This window comes from Dermacentor albipictus, chromosome 10 (assembly GCF_038994185.2).
Source record: "Dermacentor albipictus isolate Rhodes 1998 colony chromosome 10, USDA_Dalb.pri_finalv2, whole genome shotgun sequence".
Lineage (NCBI taxonomy): Eukaryota > Metazoa > Arthropoda > Arachnida > Ixodida > Ixodidae > Dermacentor > Dermacentor albipictus.
The window spans coordinates 12,751,454-12,778,261 of record NC_091830.1 but is presented as its reverse complement, the minus strand read 5'-3'; the positions used below and the strand labels follow the sequence as shown (position 1 = coordinate 12,778,261).

Here is a 26,808-nt window from a genome sequence, read left to right as displayed (position 1 = left end):
AGTGGCTTAGCTTGCTCCGAGGTTTGGGTGCAGTTGGAGAGTACTAGGTCAACTAGGCATTGCTAGTTTTGGTTTCGAGGCAGCGTCAGTGGCATGGCCGATGAGGTATGAAAACCACAATATTGCTATTTCGACAGAAAGCTGAGCTAGTTGGTAAGGATTCATTATGCAAAAAAGAGGTGAGGCGTGCAGAGAGTCGGCGTTCGTGTTGTCCACTTTACTCTTGTGTCCTATCTGCACGCCTCACCTCTTTTTTGCATAACAGATCGCTATTTCGAGGCAAAGTTTTCTTTGCGACCTCCCCCCTCCCCGGCTCTCTCGCTGACTATGCCTGCCACCTGCTGTTGCACATGCATCCTCATCGAATAGCTCACACTTGGCTGTGGGAAATTGGTGCCATCTATGAGCGATGGCTCGCATTATTTCGCTTGTAGCAGTGGAAGGCAGAGGGGTAGCCAGCCTGTGCGTGCGGGTTGTTGGCCACTGGTGGAGAAGGCAAGGGGGGCCGTGACGCAGAGCCGCAATGAGACAGGAGTGAGAGCACAGGAGGAAATGGCCTTACATTGTGCATTGCACATTGGCCACCTGGCAACAGTGTGGACAGTCGCATCTGTGCGTCCAACGGGAAATCGGGTGCCCCGAACAAATAGTGCAGAAAGACAGCTTGCCTCTAGGGCGTCTAGTGCAGTTGACGTTGTGATTTTTATCCTTAAAGTTATATACGCTACACATTTTCTTGTAGTTATACACTAAATTTACAACATATCATGTGGGAACCTTGCTACATCGACAAGGACGAAGGACATTCCAATACATAGGTGTCTATAAGCCCTTTGTTGGGACCAGGCTTTGGCGACATTATAGCCAGGAAAATGCATGAACAAGGAATGCATCTGGGGAGGTATTCTGCAAGAGTCCACCTACTGGACATGTCCATTTCGTCCGCTGTTGAAGTTCTGATTGGCTGGGCTGTCCGCAGCCACCAGGTGCCACAGCCAGTGAGCACTTCAGCAGCAGACGAAATGGACATGTCCACTAGGTGGACTCTTGCACAGTACCTCCCCAGCGGGGTTATACTGTACATTTTACTCGGTGTCGCCTCTTAAAAGCTCATCCACAATTTTCCGCCTCTGTTCTTGACCCATTTCACTCTTGGCATCACCTCAGGCTACGTTCGTGAATGCGCTTACAGGCATGTGCAAAAGACCCAGCATTTTTCCAATTTTAATTGGACATCACTTGACAGGACAGTTACTGTTCATTCATGTTTAAGGCGTAGTCATACTCCTGTAGAAAAAGCAAGAATGGCAATGACTTTGTTAGCTGCCACACAAAATTAAGTCAACACAAGAAGGGGGTCTGTTAGTATATAGTACATGACGACACAAAGAATTTGTACAGGCAGGTGATTATAGTAGCTTTGCACAGTGCAAAACAAACAGGCAGGTGATACATGCAAGCAGACACTGCATCTATACCAGTGAATCACAAGGATCATCTGGTAAAATATCAAAATCCCTAATTAATTAGTAATTACCAAAGTGCAATGAACCATGGTAAGTCAAGCATGTAGTCATGACAACTGGTGGAAAGCCTTCTCAATGCAGTTACTGTTCTCAATGTATGCTTGTGAAGAAATCGCACAGCATCTATAGAAGTTATTTTTCTTTAAGGGGAGACGCGGGTCGAAAAACGGCGATTTTCGTCAAAAAAGTCAGTTTTATGTTTTTGACTGTTTCAGCAAGATTGATCCCTCCTCTTTCACATATAAAAAAATCAGAGCCGTAAATGATTGGGAAATTATAAATAAACTCGGTGAAAGCACCCGAGGTGGCGAGAAAAGGTGCAAATCTGGCCCATTTTCCAGCGCGTGATGCGTCAAATCGCGGCGTCGCAAGCTATTGGGCTTGTGCAAGGCAGTAGGCCTACGCTTTTTCTCTCTGAGGTCGGCTTTGCCGCGTCACAGTCTCCCCGGGAAGTAATAATAAAAACAACATTTCACCGCCAAAACCGAGCGCTCTTGCTGGATTTCTAAATCACGTGGTGCGATTCCGGCCACGCCATTGGCTGTTAGCGCGCGCCGCGGCCATAGCTTGTCTGCTCTTCCTGCGACGCGCAGCTCTGTCGACGCGTTCCCAGGCCTTCAAGCATTTTTTCTGCTCCTTGTGTCAGTGGATCCTGTGAAGAAACGCGATTTTCGAGCTCGGAAGTTTCGTTCGAGGCACAAGTTCAAGGGAACGCGCTGCAAAGTCAAGCGGCGAGCAACGGAGACGTCCGCGGCAACTAAGCCTAACGTCGGTGACAGCGACGCTTTCGACGGTTCAGAGCCGGCCGGCCACTCAAGATTCGTAGACAGCGTAGACGAATTTGTCAGCGCATCAGAGAAAAAGTTAAGGATCTTCGAGAATCAAGGTGGGAGCGGCGAGGAGACTGCAAGCACTTTTATCTGCGAGATCGGCGTCGTGAACACACTGGTGAGCGCCGCGGCATGTCCGGCGTGCGGACGGCGCGACCTTTTCGTCCGTGAGTCAACCAAAAAACGGAAAGGACTCGCGTCGTTTTTGGAGTTGTGCTGTAATAATGCAGCGTGTAGCGCGTCCGTTATCTTGTCAACGTATTCGTCGCGGCGTGCATTTCCGGCAGACGACGCTAACGGTGCAGCGCGCCCTTCGGCCAGCCCGAGAGAGAGTTTCGCCGTGAATGTCAAGGCGGTGGTTGCGGCGCGCGCAATTGGAGTTGGGCACAATCAGCTTGTCCGCTTTTGTGCAATTCTTGGTTTGCCAAAACCGATGCACCATAAATCGTTCACCGCCATAACGAAGAAGGTGCACCTCGCTGCTACAAAAGCAGTGGCTGATAACTTGGAGTTGGCTAGGAATGCAACAGCACAGGAAGTGGGATCTGCCAATCTAGCTGTTATGTTTGATGGCACTTGGCAGAAAAGAGGCCACAAGAGCCATAATGGTATAGGCACAGCCATTTCTGTGGAAACGGGACTTTGCCTAGACTTTGAAGTTCTTTCCAACTATTGCCAGAGTTGCAGTACACGCAAGCCATTTGAAAGCGAAGAGGAGGAAGAAATATGGCAAGCTTTTCATATGCCAGTGTGCGAAAAAAATGCAGATTGCTCAGCACATGCCATGGAGACTAATGCTGCTTTGAGGATATGGAAGAGGACTGAGTCCTACACTACTCCGCTGAGGTTTACAACCTTCCTCAGCGATGGCGACAGCAAGGCTTATACAGCTGTGTCAGTGGCAAAAGTGTATGGAAGTGCGCCCATCACAAAAGAAGACTGCACCAACCATGTAGCCAAGCGGCTTGGGACTGCCCTGCGAAAACTGAAAATGCCACAAGGGCAGAAGCTTACAGATGCAGTCATTCAAAAGCTACAGAGCTACTTTCAAGTAGCCATCACTGCCAACAGAGGAAGTGTGCGTGGAATGTATTGTGCAATCTGGGCATCATTCTTCCATTCATGCTCAACAGACACCGCCAAGAGCCACAAGTTTTGTCCGGAAGGAGAAGACTCCTGGTGCAAATTCAAGCGGGCAGAAGCATTGGGTCAGGCAGCCCCAACGCACACCCCTATTCTCACTAAGAGCCAAGGTGAGACAATGCTGCCCGTATACAAAAGGCTGACAGAAGAACAGCTACTCACTCGCTGTGTCAAGGGAAAAACTCAAAATGGAGCTGAATCGTTGAACAGCAAGATTTGGCTGTTGTGCCCCAAGACAAGGTTTGCCTCGCGCACAGTCGTGGAGATGGCAACAGCACTTGCTGTCTTGTGGTATAACCAAGGGCACAAAAGCTATGAACAAGTTCTGCAGGAACTAGGAGTGCTTCCTTCCAGGGAACTAGTTGCGCTGAGCAAAGATTGTGACAGAAGAAGGATCTCCAGCATGTCGATGAAGCTGACAGCAGAGGCAAGGTCTCACCGTCGCCATCTGGCCAAAAAGGCTCGTCTTGAGCATGGTTCTTACAAGGACTCTGAGGGGCCAACTTATGGCCCAGGTGAATTTTGAAGTTGTGCACTAGATCGAGATACCCTGGCCTGCATTGTGTGCAATTTTTATATAGATTTCAGTGCTGCAACATAAATAAAGAACTTTTGTAACTTTCAATTGCGTTTTTCTAAGCTTCATATTTTTGGCCAAACATGGCTTTTGTGCATGACATTTGATGTACTTATTGTGGTCCAATCAAGACCAAATTTGGTGTGCATAATCTTTAAGATGTGTAGAATGCACCTGTATAGTATTTAATGCAATCCGTTTATTTCTAAGAATGGGAATGTTCAATACACTTAGGTACCAGCCATTGAAAATGAAGCACCAGATATGAAATTCTCTCAAAATGCTGCCTGTAAAGGAAAGTTCGTTATCTTGGTTATTAGCACTCACTGGAGTGTTAGGTACAAGAAAAGCCATTTTGCACTGCTATATCATGCCAACTGCTAGGTCCAGTAGCTGCACAAACATGCACTGTTTTTCACTTATGCATGGCACTTAGGACATGAAAGCATCAAGCTATCCTAAATCTAAAAACACATTTGGAATGAGAATATCAAGCTATATAAGTGGTACAATTTTTATTTGTCTAGCATTAATATTAAAAAAAAAATGTTTCTGAGGAGCGTCTCCCCTTAATTACAGAACACAATTACATGGCATTATTTGCCAGAAAATGAATATATTACAAGGTACTTTACAAGCTCACGATGCCTTTCGCCTCTTAACCTTGCCAAACTGGACAGATTTCTTGCGCTTCAGGGCTTCCTTCTTCCTCAACTGCAGCTTCATCTTCTTGCGGGCTCCTGCCTCGGGGTTCCTGACCATCTGCGGACGAGTAAATCGGGCAACGTTACTTGGCAGTTCCACTCTCGACGACCACACACAGTCGCAATATCACAGAAAGAGAGAGGTGTACAGAGTTTAATGAGAACATCGAGATGTTAGCCTGGCTGACAGCACGGCACGCTACTCAACATGTTGAGCGAGAGACGAGACGATGCACACTGATAATTCTGACATCCACATGCACATTTAACACGTTCACTGCGAGGTGGATCAGGGATGAGTCACAATGGTCATTTCCTCTGTGCAGTTGTGCAGGGTTCTTCTGCAGTGTGCAAAGGAAGCCTCTGCTAGAAATCAATGGAGAGGAAAAATTCCATTTGCTTCTGATTTGATGTGCCATGCCACCATCCTTCTGCCCCTTGAGGAAGTAGCAAAAGCGCACAATTCCCTAATAAACCACCGGTAGGTCATCATGCACAGAGATTGGGCCTTCAAGAAATCTTGCAGCAAGCATTCTTATGCCCTGTGGCTTGTGGGGAAGTGCGACTGTATCGCATCCCTTGATGTTTTTTCCCACAGCTCCTGTGTCTCCTGATACTTGGGTTCCCCGCGTGACGTACAAAAGATGGCAAGAGCGGGTGTAGTTATAGCAGCGATGACAGAAGATGGTGCAAGTTTTGGATGACATCTGGCAATAATTCAGGCGTCAAAGGAATTTGCTTCCTCCTCTTTGCGGTAAGGACGGTGGCACGCATAGACCAGCCATACGCCCATGGGTGTTGTGTGGGACTGTCCCGCATGAGGCTTGCCAAATGGCTTGAGCACGGCACGAGCATGAGCGAACACGCTTATACCGTCGTCATGGCACTAGCACATGCTGCCTCCAAATTGCAAATACACTTTGGTTAGTGGGACACCTGCGAATGACCTAGGCCTTAGACGCTCATCCGCATGGACTAACATTATTCATTTGGTATCCCCCCCCGCAAGATTTTTCTCAGCATACCTCATTGGAGAACTTATATATTGAATAGTTGATGTATAAATGAAGCAATAAGTGCCCTTTTTGTGTTCGCACTATGGTGTAGGTTCCTTCCATGCCAACAGTATTTGAGGCTTTCATAAAATTTAAAAGCACATTTGCTCCACGCGCATGAAATATCCCGTAGCTTGAGGCACGAGTTGCGGTGCCAGTGCAGCATGACCTTCACCGACTGACAAGTACTGGATGTGGTCACACAGACTGCGTGAACAAGATAATCAAACCAAATCGAATAAACACATTTAATTCTCGACTTGAAAAACAGCCATACTTTCAATAGAAATATGCAAGCGCTCCAAGGTAAAAAAAACAAAAAAAAACATCAGTTCCCAACAGGTTCACTGTGATTTCTCTCCCACCCCTCACATGCAACGAGTTGTCCATTGCTCACCTCCAGGGCCTTCTCCCGTTTTCTGTTCAACTTCTTGCCGGCCAGCTTTCCCTGCAGTGCCACCAGGGCAGCGCCGAATGCCTCCACGCCCGCTGCCTTCTTTATGACGGCCGTTGCTTCGTTTGCCATCTGTTTCATCTCCTCACCTGAATATGACAGGCAACAAGAACAAATGACGCACATATGTAGTTCACATAGGCAACCCACGCATCCCCAGTCAGAAGGAAATATATATCCCTAAAGTAAGTTCATATAGCAATTCTTCCTGTGGTCACTTTGGCTACATTTAGTAAATCGCCCGTGCAAGTTTCCTTTTTTTTCCTATTACGGTGCTTCTATCAAGCACCAACTCCAATATTCAAATGGCCTACAACACCCTAGGAATCAAGCGACAAAAATGTTCCGTCATTTGCTTTCTTCAAAGAGCAATAACACATTAGCCCACTTATAGTGCGATGTCTTTAGCCAATAGTGCAGCTTGCTTTGTCATGGTGTACATCTACCCTAGCTTCGAAACTGCATTCATTCGAATCTAGGCTGATACTTTTCTTTTTTTTCATATAATCATACACTAAACTCTAGGGTTGGCTTAGATTTGAGGATTTGTTAAAAAAAGGCACCAGTTTTCAATTGAAATTGATATGATGTACAGCTAGCGCCATCTAGAAAAGTCACTATCGTAGTCGCTACTAGCCGCACCAGTAAGCCAATTTAAGCACACGAGCAACGTCACCATTTTGACCTGTGTCATATCGGCGCGCGGCGTGGCGTTATTGTAATGGCACTAAACAGGCGATGCTGCCATGCTCTCAAATGAAAAGTTGAGCTGCAGAGGCATCGTCAAATGTTTAACCCTAGTGGACTTCGGCATTGATGAGAATATCTGCCGTTGGAAGGAGCAACAGGAGACACTTCTTGTGTGCATCAGCCGCTACAAGGAGACGACAGCGATAAGGAAAATGGCGACGCAGAACGAGCTTGGCATCTTCATATTGAATAAATGCTGTTTTCATTTTGTGAGCGCTGTCCTTGCCTTTTTGTTGGGCCTACATTTGAGGCAAGTCCTCCTCCCCCCCTCCCCCCTGGCTTTGGACGTTCAGAGGTCCGCTTATAATTGGGGCCAGCCTAGATTCGAGTAAATACGGCTTTCTGCGTTTCTGCAATGGATTGACAATGGCAACCATCAAGATGGGCAGATGCCACTGAATGCGCATATGGCAGTCGCTCTGTGAAGAAAGCAGACGAGGGAAAGCGGGGGGGGGGGGGGGGGGGCATTGTTGGGATGGTGAAGCCCTCCCAAACTTTCTTGAGACCATTACACTTTTGCACCACAAGCTCATCTGAGAGAATGCTCCGAGATTGCGACAGTAAATTTAGCACCTCAGTAGCACTGTTGCATTAACTGTTTGAGCAAGCACTATGCTTCAGACAAATGGAGCACCTGGTGAATCGCATGCTAGACAAGAGTGGCGAATGCTACGAGCGCAGAAGACATCCAGGCATACTGACTCTGGCTTGGCGACTGGTCCTCGAGCTCTCGGCAGATGGGCATCAGAATGAGCTGCAGCTGCGAGCGCAGCTCCGGCCGAGTCAGGTCCAGGCTGATGGCAGCCAGGAACTTGAACACATGGGAGCGCTGCATCGAGACAACAGCAGTGCATAATTCAGGAAGGTCCAGAAAGACTTCAGCAGAAGCCAGAATGAGCGCATTCCCAATTTAGTCTGTTTTGCACTGTACTATGATGAATCACCTAGCACTGTATTCTCACAAATGCCAGCAGATTGCCTGACAAAATAAAAGTACCAGAGGAAAAAAAAAAAAGAGCAATGAAAGAAAAAATATGCAGATGATCAAGGACCGCTGAATATAACAGGCTATTCCATTAAGAAGTTGGCGTGCCTGTGAGCACACCAAAGCTTCGTATAAATATCCACAGGTGTATTTCGCAAGAAATCCATGGTCCACACCAAACCACAAGGAAGAAGCTGCCTTTAAGGGGGGAGGCTACCCTGGAGACCGAACTTTCTTATTTTTTAAGATATCCAGATGAAACTTTCAGGATATGTTCACACCACCGAACTATGAGGAACTGCGAAGTTTCATGAAGATATGTTTATTAGTTCCAGATTTATTGAGGTTTAACTAGGTGATTCATGTATATGCCTGAGGAAAAGCCTGGAGAAATGCCAGGACATCGTAGGAAGCTGAAATTCACTGTGATGATTCCTTGATAGATATCCCAGGGGGCTAAAGAGCCCTTTTCTTTAATTTCCCCTCCAAAAAATTTTAAGACAACTTTGAATTTGATGTAGCCAGTAATGACCACATTCATCAAAAATTAATTGCTTATTATAAATTAACTGCACCAACTTTCAAAAAAAGAAGCCTGTTACCCCCTGGCAAAGTCATTCAGGAACAGAATAAAAAAACGGCATACAAATCTGAAAAGCGGTTCTTGAGATATCGCCTTCCCCAGCACCACTACTAGCGAAAAAATACATTCCGAGAAAACAGGCCTTAAAGTTGAACACGTGTTTTTTTTTATTAGAAAGCTCCTGTGGAGCTCCTAATTAGCTCTTGCGGCTCCAGGCACACTCAGTGTGTCGGATTTTCGACTGGCGACAGCCGAAAGCACAGTTTCGCCGCTGAAAAGCGTCTACGCAGTCGGCACTCGCTGCGGAAGATAGGAAGTTCGATGCTCGTACAAGACGCATATCGCGCTCCCGTGCACCGAACATCTGCACCGTCTTGGGCTTCGCCGGCATCGCGTGCAGCGAAGAACTAGCAAAAAAAAAGAAAGCTGAGCAAATAATCTAAAAGATAGCGCTAGGCGACGAACAGCTCGAAAGCAGGCGAGCAAGGGACGCGAGCGCGCCATCACAGGGAGGAGCCGCCGCCGCCCGCGCAGCAGCCAATGACAGGCGCGCTTTAGCCCGCGGGATTTGAGCAGCCGCCGCCGCCGGCGCAGCAGCCAATGGTAGGCGCGCTTTACCCCGCGGGATTTGAATGCGCTGCTCCGGCCAATCAGCGCTCCGCGTCACATCGCGGAAAAACGCCAATAGCGCCTCAACCGCGCCGACGATGCCATTTTGCAAGGCGGCAAAATAGAGACAAAGAAACCACGGTCAAAACGACACCAAGATGGCGAGGGCAGGCCGCATGGTCCGGGAATGGCGCGCGCGCGAAGTTTGACTTTATTTCGGCATCTGCGCGTGTTTTGTGGGCCGCGGTGGCCTCAAAAGTAGCGTTTTTTCTGTACTTTACGGTTGAATTAGGTGCTGATAATTACAGAACAGGTAGTTTATGAGATACACAACTCAAAAATAAGGTTTTTCAAAAATCGACTTTTTCGCGTTTTTTCGGTTTTCAAGGGCCGCGTCCCCCCTTAAAGACGCGTAGCTGTTGAACACAACAAACCTTCACGACGGATCGTGGATTTGACACCACCTCTGCATGGGCCTGCTGTGACACCTTCTTCACAATCCAGTCAACCGGGTGCAAGGTGTCGATGCCTAGGCGCATGGCACGCACCGACACCCTAGTCAGGAACACCAGGTTTCGAATGACCTGCGAAACATCATCGACAAAGCCAGTTTTAAAGAGACACTGCTAGAGAGCAACACAAAATGATTTTAAACTGATAATCTGCCAAAAATCTGTCATGAACGTTGTGTAAAACTTTTTTTTTATTATTACAGAAAATTAAGAGTTTAGCGCTGAATCCTTAACTCCGGTATGCCAGCACAATGTCAGAAATTTCAGAATATTTTCAAAACTTTCGAGGTTGAATCAAAACTTGCTTCCTCTAGAATGCAATGTAATCCTTCTTCATTAAAAAGCAATTACCGTATTTACTCGCATAATGATCGCACTCGCGTAATGATCGCACCCCTGAATTTTGTCGTCAAAATTCGATTTTTTTTTATTTCCCGTGTAATGATCGCACCCCGAACTTGCCGCAGCGATATGTGGTGTTCCAAGTCTAGCTAACAATGATCGCGCTTACCATCTGTCAAATGCTACGCGAACGACTCGCCTGCACGCACCAAACATTCTTAAGTGGATGCCTCATTTCATTACTTTCATCACTTTACGCACTTCCATGACAAAAAGAGGTACAACTAAACTTGCCTTTATTATGGGTAGGCTTTCTAATCGTTGTGGTCAACAAAAACAAAAGATGCGCCTTTCGATTCTTTTCATCTGCACTCGTGAGCACGCAACAAATCGCGCGCGGCAATGATAGTAGCCACGTTTACACGGATACGTTAAAAGTGTACCCTATTCATACGCCGACGCTTGTAACACAGCTAAGATATTCGCCCACCCTTAGCGGAAACGTGCCGTGTTAGGAGAGTAGTGAAACCGGTGCCGCAGTTTCCGCAGCACACCGGCCATGCATTTGTGTCACTGGCAGCTAAGCGCGCCCATCGGTTTCTGTCCCCTCAAAGTGGACATGGCTACGTTATTGCCGCAAACTTGCCGATATTAACGATATTATTCATCACTGATACGGAAGAAACTGTTTCAATGCACGTAGTGCACTCACGAGAAGAAAAAAAATCGCGTTCGGCGCGTTCGGCTTGCTCCGCCGGCCGCCATTTTTGTTTTGGTGTCCCGCACCCGCATCCCGCAGCAAACGCGGGACGAAAAAAAAAAAATTTTTTTCGTGCGAAATTTAACCCGCGTAATGATCGCACCCCTGAATTTGCGTCAATTTTTGTGGCGAAAAAAGTGCGATCATTATGCGAGTAAATACGGTAAATAAATTCACAAATAGCCAGTCGGGGCAAGCTTGTGTGGAAACGAACTTCAAGCTGTTGTTCCCACCAATCTCATTCGTGTGTATTCTGGCTTACCAAGACAGATACGGATGGATGGACTGTGCTAGTCTCACAGTAAATGTGGCCACTTTGTCATTACAGAAGCATCACTTACTAATATAGATAAACTTAATTATATTCTCCTTAGTGTCCCTTCTATAAGTCCATAGCATTGCTTTGTTGCTAAATAAAAGCAAATCCGTCAAGACTCCTCACAAGCACCGCGAAATTAGGCAAGATTGGTGCATTGGCTCTCTTAAGTACAACTGTTCCAATGGGCATAACAGAAATACAATTCACAAAGCAGGGCACAGGTAAACATAGAGACGTCAAGCCAAGAGAAATGATGTCTCTTACCTGCTCAGCTATCTTTTCCAGGACATTATCTGGCTGGAACTGAGAGCAGGACTTCTCCGTAAGGCTTCGGACCTGCCACATGGAAAGTACAATCACACACTATGGCCCTGTAAACACACATAACGACTTTTACCCACAAAAGTACATCACAAGACTGTGGTTGCAAGCCCCTGTGTAATATTGGTGAGGTTTAGCTTGTCCTCAAGCCTCTTACCGCTTGCAATTTGCTGGGTTACCAGACAGCTTTAAGCCAGAACAATAGTGGTAATGAAATCTTGCGAAAATGAAAATGAAAATTTAGCAACAGAGCACACAAAGCTAATACAACATTGACTTACCATACTCCACTAAACTGCTGGTGTAAAGCTTTGGCAGCGACATAATCATTAAAGTGCAGTCCTTTTACGGTTCACACTCACGCTCACGTGACAAAATTTTTAATGTGCCATAGTCAAACAAAGCACCACAAGGTGTCACCACCAGCTTTGCTACCGATTTCCACAGCGTCAGTGAGCCAGTAAACCACAAACGATAAGAAGCTTGCAATGAAATTGATCAAATTATACCGCAGGTCCAATTAAACAAGATGGCAAAAAAATGTGAATGCTGGTTTATTCAGCAGTTAAACTTCCTATTCTAACACACCCCCGAAACAAATGCCCACCCACTTTCTATGTGTTCAAAGCAGAAAACTAATACAAGTATTAAATTATTCATGGTGCTCCGACACTTGCCAGTATATTTTCACGGGATTAGAGGGCTTGGACCTTCTTTTGACACAATAAGTTGAAAATGTCATTTTAGGACTCCTTTAACAAGAAGCTCCTTCAAGCCGCTAACATAATCTCACAAGCACGAAAAGACAGAAATTGAGTACCTTCGACGGCGTGTCGACCAACAAATAGTCCTGGGAAGAAGGCGCTTCAGCGTCAGGGTCGCACGCTGCAGCAACTTCGTCCGGCGTGTATGCCGCGAACACCCGGCCGTAAAACTGAGATGCCGCCAACCTCACCCAGTCGTGGGGATACAGCAGGTATGTCTCTGCATAACCTGGGCAACCACACAAGAGATTTGACTCGTGGCAGAACCATTGCATATTTACAGCTTGGAACACTACACCAAACAATCAGAATGCATTATAAACAATCAAGCTCACTTTTACGGGGGAACAGTCTGACAAGGAGGGGCACAAAGATATGTTACACACTGCTGCATCTGACAAAGGCCGCGCAGATTTCAGTGCCATTGCCCTGTAACAGTGAAAGACCAACAAGTGCAACTGGAAACATCGCAAACTCACCGCACAGCATCCCAAAATTTTCCTGCGTGGCAGGAGCCCGGGCCACGTTGCAGGCGTCGACTATCTTGGTCAGCGAGACCAAGTACATGAAGGCGATGTGGTCCTTGGCACGCTCTATGTCTTCCACCGTAAGCTGCAACACCAACCACAAAGCTCTTCAGCTCCTCAAAAGGAACACCAAACAGAACAGACGTTGTTAGCCAACTTCTCATCCGAAATTACAAGAAGAACTTGAACCAGGTTATTGAATGCGTATAAACAGCTGTCCAACAGGTTGTTTGCCTTAGCACTCATGTCAAGAGAAAGGAAACGCAGTTGGGTGTGGTAATGCATCAGGGGGTGTCAAGTTTGAAGACAATGCCACCAACATTAAGTTGACAGATAGCCTGATTACGAATTTCAAACACCTCGATGCTTGAAGAAAAGTTTTCTTAGCCATGCTAACTAGGAGCAAATATACAGAGTCACAAGCAACGACCGCATGTCCACATGTAAAAGCAGAAAGAGTCAGAGCCGACTGGGCGTTCGCAGCATCATGAAATTACAAGCAGTGTCATGGCATAGAGAGCCCAGTGTGATTAAATTGCAAGCACAGTGTCATGAAATAATGAACATGGTTTCATAGGATCACAAACACATCTGCAAAGAATGAGCAGTACCTCTTGGAACTTGTCAGGGTGCATCTCCTCGACTAGGACAGGCATCACCTCAGCCAGGTGACGCTCGAAACGCTCCTTCTCCACCTCGGCGAACAGGCCCAGCGTCTGTGCTCCCAAACGCCTTGTGGCAAACTGAAAAAAAAAACAATAAGAAAGAAAATGTACATTCAATACAAGGAAAGACTTGACTATTTGGCTTTGAATTTATTAGGCAAATACAAAAGTCGACAACAATAAACGAGCTTTACTGAGATGCCCCAAGAACATTTTTAAGTGCTCCGAGCTAAATGTTGATAAATAATGGGCATGAAGTGCGTAAATAAAGTAAAAAAAAAGCAGAGGAAGACATGAAATTTACAAAACAGAAAAAGCAAAAATTTAGCAACAAAATAAAACACCTCTACAACAAAAAAATTATAACAAAGAAATATTTTGCCGTTATTTCCATGCAACCAATGCAGAACACCTCCACTGCATACTAGAGTGCAAATACCGAATACAGTCTACACTCGTTACAACAGACCTGCGTACAACAGGCTTTCATATATAACGAACCACATTTCAGCCTTAGTTTGTTCTACCTATTTTATTAATGCAATGCAGTTTGCTTTTAATGGACCGCGCTACAATGGACTATTGGCTACTACAGAAGAAATTAGCAGCAACTTTTTTTGCAATATCGGGCACACAAAAAGTACTTTCGCCCTATCGACACGGGCCGACAACTGGCTTGTGAGGGTCAGCCGACGACTGCAGCTCAATATTGCGCACATAAGGAAGGAAGGCGGGGTGGAAATGCAGCGTCTTTTGTGCGCAAGGCACGGTGGGAGGAAGCGAGGGAGGGGCGTTCTACCCCAGCGGCTGCTGTTTACGGCGCGGCCGTGCTGACGCTGTGTCTCGAAAGTGATCTGAAATGTAGACAAAGTGCGCACCTGTGCAGGAACCATATCTTGAAAGCGATCTGCCATGCGGACAAAATGTACCCAGCGCCAGTAGCTTTGTACGCGCTGTGCTCTCGACGTTTAGTTCGCGTTGAAGCGACAGACCGCACGAAGGTCGATTCACTCACTGCTGCTGACACGCTTCCTCACTCTAACGTTTTGACAGCGACTTTCCGCGGTCATTGAGTGGGATGTCTTCATGTTTACCTGTGCGTGCATGACACCGTACTTGCTAATTCAGTTAGTATGCGAATGTTTACAATTTTATGCGGCCGATACAACTACCATCCTTACTTCGTATAACTGCCTACTAATTTGCTATCGCAATCGATGCTTTGCCTTTCAGGCGAAATTGCAACTTATTTTTACTGCGTACAAAGAAATCATGTATAACAAGTCTGTACTTTGTATATTATGCTTCCACAACTGCAAATAGTGACAGGGACTTTTGTCAATGTCATGAAACTCCGGCACCTTCACACTTAAAACCTGCCCTGAACAACCATGCACAAGGCACTACTTGCTACAAAACCAGCCCGGCAAGAATGCTGGTGCAAACAAATGCATCAGAAGCCACATTGTTTTGTCCATCTATTCATTGCCACTTTTTTCACACTGCACGGCTGTTGTCATTTGCCCTCAAGTTTGCGGTGCCTCTCATGGCAACGCAAACTTTGCCTCCGAGCATGGCTCCACAGCACCAAAAAAGTGCTTTGTCATGAAGCTGGATCGAAAGGCATAACCTGCATGTGTAACCTCGCTTTTCCACTGCTTACTCAGAGTTATCAGATTTGGCACAAGTTATGCCTGTTATGTGTCATTCTTCCTGATCATATTAACTAAAAGATTAAATATGTAGAAAGGCCAAGCACTCACCATTTTTTCCTTGCACCATGCCAGAACCACAGAGAGCAAAGGGTTCCTGGATGCCTCATCCAGCTGGAAGAAAATAATTATTTTAACTTAAAGACTCAATGAATTTGTTTACCCTCACGACCTCTTCCCACATACTAAGGAGGGGAGTGAGTTAAAGGGCATGTCCAAATTAATGAGAAAGAAAGGGAACAAATTCAAGAATTTAAGGTGCCAAGAACATCTTAGCAGCAGGCATAGTCAACGTCCGATTTTTCAGACTCCCTAGGTGTCGCGAAAACATACGAAAAAATGAATGCATGCCTTTTACTGCCCCTACAGGCTCACATTGCTACAGGCACGTACGAAATAGCTCTGAAGGTCTGCTGGTACAGTTATTAGGTGTATCGGTGCTCACACTGTGACAGAAGACTCCAGGCACATGCGTGTGTAATTATGGAGTACCCACTCCATCCCGCAGCACTTTTCAACATTTAGTATGCTTCAGCGCATAACACAGCTGTATTGCGGCAAAGCTGACTTTAGGAACCGCCATTATGCAGCCTGTCATGCTATCGCGCTTCGAAGCCATTGGCGACGATTACAAAGACGGAATCAGAACTACAGCTGGCAGTGGCAAATCTTTCTCTCTTTCTTCTGAGGGGGTAGGGGGTTTTAAATCAAGCCAATAAGTATATTGTTCCTAGGAAAAACACGGCACCGAACAGCAGTAAGTTTGACCCTGTGCCAGTCATCACTCGATGCACTTGCTGTCAAACAACAAGCTCAGAATTTGAGATAATGCTGCAAAAAAAAAAGAAAAGAAAAAAAGAAATGCACCCTCGCTGTTTGCAAACCACTGCCCCTTGACACCGAGGCTGCCTTTCCCACAAAGTTTAGATGTCTAGTGGACAAACGTGCGTTGACGGCGAAAATTTGTTAGCAGCACGATATCACAAAATTCAGCACAATATCGCCCCAATATTTTTAGATTTGTTAAAAACAAATGCTGAGAAGCGTGTTGGCTCCCTCAAGGCCAGTGATATATTACATTTGACTCGAACATTCGTATCCAACCGAATATACGAACATTTTCAAATATCTATTTTTCGAGTCAAACCCGAATATATTAAAATATAATCAATAATACTCGAACCTTTAGAATATTCACGCACCCCTACTATATACTATAACTGCGGGGTTGAAAATTTACCATACTTTTGCTACAATTTTATGTTTAATTAGATGCAGTGGACGTTTTTTAATATTCGAAAAGTATTCAAAAAATATTCACATTTACAAACAGTAACTGTTTGATATGAAGACTGAATCGAATATGTCACTATTTGATTCGTTATTTGAGAGTTTCGAATAGTCGGCCACTCCTGTTGAAAACTACTAATGAACATTTTCAGTAAATTGTACCAAGCAATTTAGCAACTAATGTAAGCTAAGGAATCAAGAAATCACTGATGGAAACAAATGTTTACAGTAAGGCAGTTGTGGTTCTACTCCAATGATGTTCAGGAAAGGAATGGGGAGGGGGGGGGAGAGAGTAAATGCTTTCGCACTGCAAGAGGGTGATGCAAACGCTTGCAATGATGACTGAACGAAGTGATGGTATGCACACTGCGTAGTATGAATGAGTACTACGCAATGGCATTTGTGCACGTTAGACAGGAAATTTGAGAGAAAAGAGAGATCAGACCTTGCCGAGGAGGCTCCGGATGCCAGCTGCAGCGACCCGCTGCACGTTTGGCGACTGGTCATTGACGAGGCGCGCCGCCATGGGCACGAACAGGGTGGGCGCGTAGTGAGACAGCGTGTGCTGCACAAAAGCGCTCAGTCAGCAGCACGTTCCCAACCCACATCAAAAGTGAAAACAACGAATAAGCAGGAAACGGGGTAGCGAGGCCGCATTCAGCGAAATGTTTTACTTGTCCATTTGGTCTGTCATCGCCCAGCAGTTGCCACATGTTCCCACAATTTCCAAAAGGAGTAACCTTTGACAAATCATAATGGCCAGTGACATTTTGGTGGTCATTCCGTCAGTACTTGCCGCACATGTTTCCTAGTCAATACTCTGCCCTTGCCTCTCAGCTGTAGAATTTACTTTCCATTGAAATGTATGCAAATTAACTTTTTTCCTGATAAGTACATGCAAACTGACTTTCATTGCAAAGTATGCAAACGTATCAAATTGAGTTCGTGGAGAAGTTTTCAAATGTATCAAATTAAGTTCATTGAGAAGTGTGCAAATGTTTATTTAAAGGTATGCAAATGCATGGCAACTGACTTCATTGAAAGGTATGAAAATGCACAAGAATTACTTTTAACTGAATTACTTCCCCAGCCCTCTCACCTGTGGAAACTTGCTTGAGTAGGCATCGAGCATCTCCAGAGCCGAGAGACGGCCTGCCTCGGTGCTGTACTCCAGCTGCGCCGTGAAGAAGCCCACCGCCTTTTTCATGCGCCGCTTCATTGGGTAGTCGAGAACGTACTGTAGATAGGCCTAGACATAAGGGAAAAGTTTTCAGATTCAGCTGCTTTGTGCGCAAGGTGCGGTACTTCTTACTCTTAGTAACCTTTTCTTTTTTCTTTTCACTGTACCTTTTCCCTTATTTGTAATAAAAATACGTATTGTTCTGTTACTGATGTATACTGCAGTCAATATACGAGGGCATGTGGTTCTGTCAAGCTGTCATTTGTGACAGCTTTTACTGCTAGTTCCCAGCATCATGTGCTCAGTATATGATGCAATATACATTATTACTACTATTTATTATTACTATTAACAAAACAGAAGATGAGAAAGCAGAAAGGATTGTCACAAATGTGTGTCAAGATGTTACCAGAACTAAAAGGTACAGCCAGGAACGACATGAATGGGAACACTTAATTTGCCCGCAGGACAACACGATTTTGCTTGTTTCTTGCAATGAAACGTGAGGAAGTAAGATTCGTAGGCTTTAGAACAAATTCAAGAGAGTTGACACATATAAACACATCAGTAAATTTTTCATCACAATGATGTCGATGATGACAGGTCCAGCATTTTCGGACCAACTTCAGTATCCACATAAATATCTTGTTTGCCAGCCTTTACACTTGCTAAGTGTCATCCACTCCTACTTCAATGCCTTGCACTGCGAAGGCTACAGCACGGTGGAACGTCGAAAGAAACATTGTCTTCATGTTCGCTCGCGCCAGTACACTGGCAAGTGCCCACATTGGGTAAGCGATGCATTCACCCCAGACTCACCTCACGGCATTGGCCCCGAATGTGAGCCTGTTCGTCTTCGATGCTCATGGTCGCCACCTTGTCCATCAAGTCGTGCAGCTCGTTGGTATCCACTCTTCGGTGGAGGATGGCCTGCATGGTTTGCTCGTTCCTTCAGTCCATCAAGACGAAGCACAAATTTACTTCGGCACAGACGCAGTGCTTCACAGCAGACCGCAGTGGTCGTCTGCAATCAGATTACTATATTTATTCGATGATAAGGCGGTCACGATAAGGCGAGGCTGCCAGCTGAGGGACCCGAGAGAACGTAATATAAGGCGATACATCATAGCCAACAACTTATTCGGACTCGGTGGGGATTGCCCAAAATGACGAATAATCAGAAGCCCCGGGAATTATCGCAATAATAGTGAAGCCACGCTACAAGGCAGAATGCACATATGTATGACCTGCAACTCCCACTTTACTGTTATTTTTCGAATAGTCAGTGTGGGTTTGTAACAAGCAAAAGTAGTGTACTGCCTCAGCCTGCCAAGGCTTATTAGTTGCTACCATATGCACTGTCACCTAAAATCTGGATTACCAGAAATGCAACATTGCTGCCGCCATATTGAAATAGTAACTGAACTTATCAGTCTCGCATATAAGGAGAAGGGTGCATTCGACACCAAGGATTTTAAGGGGGAAAAAAGTTCACCTTATATTCGAATAAATACAGCCCTTCATCTGGCTGCTTGACAAAACTCAAACTTGTTGCAGGTGGCTTAAATGGCAAAATTCGCAGTAAATGAAATGTGCCTCGTACCCGTGCTCTGCAACATTAAACTAAAGGGCTAAATTCTGGCTGCAATCCAGAGCTGTGCTTCACGGAGCAGCTCACAACATACGCTATTTTCCGTAATGTAAGCATTCCCAACCCTCCTCAAGAATGACACATATGAAGCTTGTGTGCGAATGTAAGCACCCATTTCTTGCTGAACATAGGCTGTTGCAATTCAAGCTGATGTTCCAGCAAAGCACTAGCCTTTCGGATGCACTGGTGTGGCCACTGTCTACAGACACGCTACACACATTTGTAGGCAAATGGGCGCAGTGCAGACAATGAGAGCAGACGACCATGTTCACACCACTATTGTTCTTCACCCACCCTAGAAAATTTAAGCCAGTAGCCCTTGCTAGATTTATTCTTATCTGCTCAGAGCGTCATGGCAGCACCACTGTGCCACTTATTTACTTAATAAGGCACTGATTAATTTTGTCCACTGCAAATTCACATTTGCTTTCACATTTCTTGCATCTTCAGAATCGTGAAAAGCATACAGCTTTACAATAGATAAAGAATGCTGAAGCCTTCAACGAGTTTTTTCAAGTGTACAGATCAAGCCTATAGAATGTCCTCTCCATGCGAGAACTCTAATATACAGGAACGTCAGATGTGACAACATTAATTACTTTATGTCCAGCAAACTTGTAAAGAACTTATTTAGCTACTTTAAAAATATGCCTGATTACAACGTAGTGAAAAAGAAAGAAGTAAACCAATTACACAATGACATACTGATACCAACAGCAAAGACCCAGCTGCCTACCTACCAACTCGTACCAAGAAACTTTACACAGATTATCGGAAATGGCAGCACAGGTCCAATCAGGAGTGTTCTAAAAAAAATCATTAGTTTGTCAATAATTTTGCTTTTGATGCACTATCTCATACCACTGTGCACACATTGGGTTACACCTCAAATGCACATCCTCTTGCTAGGAACTGTGCAGTGAAGCACTATAACAGCTTTTCCAAAGAACAAAATTACGCTCTCCACGATTTCCACTGGCTCTATGATGCCTGCTGGCTTTCCTGCTGCCCTTGCTCTGCTCGGAAGCTCCAAAAAAAAGGGCACAAACCCTCACCCTCCGAAGCTCTCTAAGCACCCCGAGCATGACAAAGCCAGGACCAGAGCACTCCACTCGTTTTGACAAAGGCTGCGCTTTTACGGCTCTCACCTTGAGCAGGGCGAAGGCCACGCTCTGCCTGGAGTGGTCGTACACGTCACGTTCGACATACGTAAGCAACACCAGGAGTTGCTGTTTGCTTAGCCGGCAAAGAGAGGGGTCCCGCACCAGCGTTGTCATCACCTGCACAACACAGAAATAAACTACCACTGCTATTTCTGCTTACCTACACAGTCAATGACCAATTTTTCAGACATGGCTGATAATTCGAATGCTTTCACGGCACCGTCATGCACGCCATAGGGCCAATGTATAGGGCCATCGGAAATTTCTAAAGCTGAAAACCTTCTTAGTCCGATTTTACGAACTTTTTGCCAAAACCGCAGGTCCGAGACAGCATTAATTGATTGAAGCCACCACTACTGGAATTTTGATTATCTCACAGCCTCGAAAAAAGCCCTCTCACACACTGATCTGCTGGCAGCTGTAGTAGTCGTATTGTGCAGTTGTTAGGCCTAGCTCCTTCGACATTTGCTAACAAGCTTCCTGCTGTTTGGTGCTGCCTCTTTCATTTAAAGGATTTGCCGCTGTCAACAATGGTGCCGACTACCCCTTCGTCATCCTCACTGGCGTCATCGAAACACGGGAAGCATGGCAAGAGTTGTTGCATAATGCCGGATCCCAAAAATCAGCTTCGCCGCAATACAGCGGTGTTACGCGGCCAAGCGCACACAATGTATTGCAATGGAACATACCAAAAGTGCAAAGGGGCCACTGTCAAGAAACAAGATGCGTTCCTGAATTCACAGTGCACACCCACAGTCTCCTGTCAAAGTATGAGCACTGACACAACTAAAAGTGCACTGGCAGACTTTTAAGGATATTTTGGATGTGACTGCAGTGATTTGAGCCCTTCAGAACAGTTAAAGACACACATTCGGTTTTTTTTTAGTTTTTTTTTTCCAGACTGCCTGATAGACATTCTCTTGGTCACTATAGGAGTTTACTCCCTAGTGACCACTGAGGACTAACATGACATGAACAAAGCAATGTCTTATTACTCCTCAGCTTTCCGACTGTGGGCTGGTCTACTGAAAGTCTAGCTAATGATGATCGTGCTTACCGCCTGTCAAATGCTACGCGAACGACTCTTACAGACAGACCAAGCGGTCTGCACATACCCATCCTTCTTAAGCAGATGCCCCATTTTATTCCTTTCATCACTTCCATGAAAAAAAAAAAGCTACAACCAAACTTGCCTCTTGTTTATTATTTGTAGGCTTCATAATGGTTGCGGTCAACAACAACATAAAGGGCGCCTTTCCATCCTTCTCGTCTGCACTCGTGGGCACGCAACAAACCGCAAGCAACAACGATAGTGGGCACGTTTACACTGATACATTAGAAGTGCATCCATTCATACACCGACGCTTGTGACGCAGCTAAGACATTCGCCCACCCTTAGCGGAAACGTGCCGTATTAGGATAGCAGTGAAGACAAATGCCACAGTTTCCGCAGCATGCCCGCCATGTGTTTGTATGTCACTGGCAGCTAAGCGCACCCATATGTTTTTGTCCACTCAAAGTGAACATGGCTAAGTTGTCACAAACTTGCCAATATTAACGATATTATTCATTACTAATACAGAAGAAACTGTTTCAATGCGCATAATGTACTCGCGAGAAGAAAAATAATTGCGTTCGGCTTGCTCCGCCAGCCGCCATTGTTGTTTTGGCGTCCCACACTGACAGTGGCAGCTGCCTGCTTGTCATCCCGCAGCAAATGCGGGATGAAAGAAGAAAGTGTTTCTTTTGGTGGGAAATTACCCCCCCGCGTAATGATCGCACCACTGAATTCGCACCAATTTTTTTTACAAAAAAGTGCGATCATTGCGTCAGTAAATGTGGTAGTTTCCCAGTCTCCGGAACGTCTCTTCAACCATTCGAAGGAGGTCGTCATCAAACACAAGGTTCAGTAAACACAGTAGGCTGCAGAGACTGCTCAATTCAAAAGAACTGGGTGACAGGTGGTTTCCTCGATTCTTGCACCACATGCAACAGCTCCTCAGCAAACAGAATCAGGCCAGCACCAGCATCCTACTACGCAGGTTATTCCTCCAACGCCTTCTGCAAAGCATAGCTACGGTGCTGGGAATAGCACCTGATGTGTCACTCGACAAACTTGGTGAACTCTCCAAAAGAGTAACCAACTGCTCTACTCTGTCTAGTTTTACAGTAATGGTGAGAACAGGTGTTTGTTATTCAAAAACTATTTATGCTATGTCCAAATTGACTCACTTCTGGTACTATTTGATTGGTATTCGATTTGGTGTTAAAAATTACTATTTGCACTCCTCTAACAATGATATGCTCGACTGGTTTCTATGCCATTCCAACTCAGTTCGTAGAGATGTGGAGCCCTCTCGAGACTAGAGCCACAGAAAGGCTGCTCAAGCTGAATGTTCAGCTACACCCACAGCAATCAGAGAAGCCACATGACTGAAATTATCTCAGACCAAGTTGCACTCTGAGCATGAAGGTTACGAGAGCACCCCCTGAAAGAACCAGGCAAATGTATTCCGAGTGCTTGATTTCAACCAGCTGAATGCAAAGTGCGTGCACCAGAGTTGAATGTGCAATCGGTAATCTACACAAGAGGCCCCTTCACTCGTAACGTCCACACCCATCTAGGAACACTCCCAGTTTTCCAGTGTTCTTCGGCACTCGTCACGAAATGGCCGGGCCTCTACCTTGAAGGCGAGCACAAGGAGCTCGAAGTTCGGTCCCTGCTTCATGCCGGCGCCCGAGTACTTGTGCAGCAGCACGAACAGCGACTGGCTCAGCTTGCGCATGTGCTGCCGCAGGCTGGGCAGGGGCATCCTCAGGAGGGGTGCAAAGCATCGCAGCGATATTGTCACCACCTGCATCAAAATCAAGGTGGAGCATAAAGCGTTGCATACCTGCCAAGCAGTTAACATTAAAATTCGTAAATATCACCCACACATGACTCCAAAATGGGGAAGGGGAGAATAGCACGCACTTTTTTTTTTCAAGCTTCTTATAGCCTGAATATTTGTGCCACAAGAAAAACATTACCATTGCAGTTATAAACACTTGCATGCGAGGTAACACCACCCAAAATTACTCACAAACCAATGGCTACTCCAGGTGAGATTTGCAAGACTCGTTTAATCTTTCTTGTGCCACGAATTCTGACCAAAAATGGCCAGATTATTTTTATACGTCATCTGCCAACATGTTTTACTCCTCCATCAGAACAAACTCACTCCTGCTTGTGCTGCCCCATGGATTGTGTGCTGCCATCTACCAGAAGCACGGCAAAGCACTGAGATGAAACCAGCTCGTCCATTGCTAGAAAATGAAAAGTACCATCAACGAGCTGAGCTCATTCATGGCTGCTTTTTTTTTTCCATAAATATATGGACGAACCCCACTTGTCCCTCACATCGAAAAAGTTAAAGAAATTTGAAATGGGTATCTAGCACAAAACACTGCCTTTATATTCACATGTTCTCGCACTGCACAAAAACAGACTTGGCAGCAGAACCAATTCGCATCTTTAGGCAATCTCTAAAATAATCAGCATTGCAAAGATGCTGAATTCAACTCATGCACCTGAATGAATGCAGCTGCATGACTTTCTTGAAGCGTTCACTCTCATTGGAAGCATTATGTGCAAAACGTCATTTTACAAGTCGCAAATGAAGATAAGCTGTCGCGTTTCTGTCGGATGATCAGATACGATGTCAAAATTGGGATTTATCTTGCTTAAGCGTCCAATTTAGATGTAAGAATTAGATTCAGTACGTCACGAAATCATAACAGGCTTTAAAGTTTGCCTTTAGCACATGCCTTTTGTGGGATATATATGCACTTTAATAACACTGAGACGCACCAAACAAGCAGTGACTTAGAAATGGAAAAAGTGACTGTTTTCACAGTCATCTTTTGCTGCTGGCAATTCCATCCGTTTCAGGAACTTGCCCAAATAAACTTGCTAAACACAGGTTCCGCTACAATTCCCCTAATCGAAAGATTTCCTACGGTATGGTTGCAAACCGACAGGCGAGGCTTATTTCGTGGACAGAATTAATTTTTCTTTAAACAACATTGTAAAACTGTAGGTAAGCCTGAATTCGTTAACTCACAGAAAATATGGGAAAGTTCATGTAACACATGTAAGCACACGCTTCTTTGATCATTTCATTTTACTGACACTGAGATCTTGCTTGTGGCTTTGTCTTGCCGCAGGAGCAATGGTTCAATAAGGAAGGTTCATGTTTCTGTGGTCATGCAATGAAGGGTGACAGCAACCATGAGGGCAGTACAGTCGGACCTCAATGTAACCAACACAGATATAACGAATTATCAGATATATAACAAAGTAAATCTAAATTTGCTTTCTCAGCAATCTCAGCACGTAATGAATCCATGCTTATAACGAATATCTAATACAGCGAAGGTATTCTCACGTCAAATGCAACTTTGTTATAACAAACTATGGTTGTAATACCTCGGTGCCAGACTCGTAAATTTAGGAAATGGTTTCAGCGCTGGCACGCAGGACCATGCTATGAAATCTACTTGCCGTGCCAAACGCGTGAACTATGGCAAACAATCTGACCTAGTCGCAAACCTTGTACTATACAGAATTTCATCATCTCCTCTATCCTTCTAGTTATCCTCTCTCCCTCTCCTATTAAGGCAATAACCCCACCGTTCTGCTGCATGGGCCAGCCAATTACCATGTCCCCAGCAGCAATTTCCTTTCATGCTATTACTGACATGCTTAACCTAGTTCGACATGGCTTAAAAGGGCTGTCTACACTCAGAACATGTCTTTGGACTGTGGCGAAAATGAGAAGATTGTGTGGCACACACTGGCACTAACTAGCGAGCATGTATATCCCATAAATAAGGAATTGCATTTTTAATTAGACCCTGAAAGTATTGCAATGAACTATATACGGTGTAGCACAATGCTGAAACACTGTCATAGTCATTGAGTGCCAGCAACGCTAATTACCAATTAGTGTTGATGACACTAAATTTCTGAATATAGTATTGTTTGTTTTTCTCGATGTCGGATAATTCCTGTCAAGCACTGCGATTGCCGCAGGAACCACTGCACCAGAAAGGGTTAACTAAATAAACATGTCACACCTTCAGAACTTTAGCTTTTCATCCACTTTCATTTCCACTTACCTTATTCCTGCATTTCAATTAAAACATGACCATTACCTTCCACTTCGCTTTCTCTGGCTTCAGTGTCTGTTACTTCGTATGGTCATCACCATATTTCAAAAGGAAGAAACCGAGCCTCTCAGATCCCATTATTTCGCTTGCTAAAACAAGGCAGAGAAGCTTGAAGTGATCAAAGGTGGGCAAACCAGTGACGTCGCTTGAGCAAACATTTCGACAAGCGTACCCGTTTTCGTAGTGCATTACAATTACCAATAAGGCACAACAAGCTGCTGATGCAGTCTTTGCGCCTGGCAAGAATAGAGCACGGAGCATACTTGAAGCAGTATCTCACATTTAAAAAGAAAGAGAGAAGTGTGGGCACGTCTCACCTTCACATAGCTTGAGTCCAAGAAACTGGATATCAAGCCAACATATGGGTCTAGCATTTCCAGCTGTTTCCGGTCAATCACTCCTGACTGTTCCTTCTTCAAAACAGCATGCAAGATCTGGAAGGCAAACAAACAAACCAGTGATTTACCTGCCGACCTGCAAACATTTTGAAGGACACGTAAGCACTTCAGTAACAATTTTTCAACTTTATATGCAGCCCAAAGCCAGTTGCAAACTGGCAATGGCAGAAAAACTGACAAGACTGACAAAGCAATACAGTGTCTTTTGATCGCAAGGACTTCTTCAGCGATTCTGCTGTTGTCAATTTCGCCTGCTTCAGAAACTTGTCTGAATAAACTTACTCGAAGCAAGTCCCCTCAGTGTCCTTTCACCATTAGAAGACTTCCAAAGGGATGGCTGGAAACCGACAAGCGACACTCCAGTCGGGTGTTTTTTTTTTTTTTGTAGCGTTAAATATCCATCCAAATTCATCCTTGTTGTGAAAAAGTGACGGAATCTCCAACACCATCAGTGCTATCGCATGGTACCTTGGCAGCTAATGCACGTATGCCCACAAAATATTGTGGGGCGCGCGAGCACGTGGCGTAACGACCCTCATCGCCTTCTAGCGGCGCACCCCTGGTGTCGAGACCGACGCCTGCACGCATACACGTCCCTCCGAGGCTGCAAGCGTGCATGTTTCCGCGCTTCCTTCTTGCACGCCGGCGATATCCGAATGTAGCCGCGAGGTGCCCCTCATACGATATTCACTGTGGCAGCTTCGACAGATAAAACAATGTGAGGCGCGAGCTTGCACGCGCCACTGCGGCCGCGTTTTGTCGAGTCACGAGCGCTGA

General features: G+C 45.3%; 2 protein-coding genes across 2 annotated transcripts in view; one reads left to right on the top strand and one right to left on the bottom strand.

Annotated features, from left to right (window-relative positions):
• Nucleotides 1-1,988: 1,988 nt before the first annotated feature.
• LOC139050823 (uncharacterized) lies at nucleotides 1,989-4,436 on the top strand (the record flags this gene model as incomplete). The annotated part of the gene is made up of 1 exon (XM_070527598.1): nucleotides 1,989-4,436. A coding segment is annotated over one exon (2,037 nt), but the record flags the coding sequence as incomplete, so codon positions are not given.
• Nucleotides 4,437-4,576: 140 nt separating this feature from the next.
• The window catches only part of LOC139050427 (small subunit processome component 20 homolog), an 80,138-nt gene continuing 57,906 nt past the window's right edge, over nucleotides 4,577-26,808 (bottom strand). The window contains exons 47-61 of the mRNA XM_070526791.1: nucleotides 25,951-26,067; nucleotides 23,107-23,277; nucleotides 20,408-20,539; nucleotides 18,428-18,538; nucleotides 17,528-17,677; nucleotides 16,874-16,993; nucleotides 15,190-15,252; nucleotides 13,373-13,504; nucleotides 12,714-12,846; nucleotides 12,291-12,463; nucleotides 11,414-11,485; nucleotides 9,651-9,800; nucleotides 7,742-7,868; nucleotides 6,233-6,378; nucleotides 4,577-4,838 (exon numbers count right to left, since the gene is read on the bottom strand). Of these exons, the coding sequence (XP_070382892.1) occupies nucleotides 4,716-4,838; nucleotides 6,233-6,378; nucleotides 7,742-7,868; nucleotides 9,651-9,800; nucleotides 11,414-11,485; nucleotides 12,291-12,463; nucleotides 12,714-12,846; nucleotides 13,373-13,504; nucleotides 15,190-15,252; nucleotides 16,874-16,993; nucleotides 17,528-17,677; nucleotides 18,428-18,538; nucleotides 20,408-20,539; nucleotides 23,107-23,277; nucleotides 25,951-26,067 (1,920 nt within the window). The 3' untranslated portion in view covers nucleotides 4,577-4,715. The remainder of the gene's footprint in view (nucleotides 4,839-6,232; nucleotides 6,379-7,741; nucleotides 7,869-9,650; nucleotides 9,801-11,413; nucleotides 11,486-12,290; nucleotides 12,464-12,713; nucleotides 12,847-13,372; nucleotides 13,505-15,189; nucleotides 15,253-16,873; nucleotides 16,994-17,527; nucleotides 17,678-18,427; nucleotides 18,539-20,407; nucleotides 20,540-23,106; nucleotides 23,278-25,950; nucleotides 26,068-26,808) is intronic.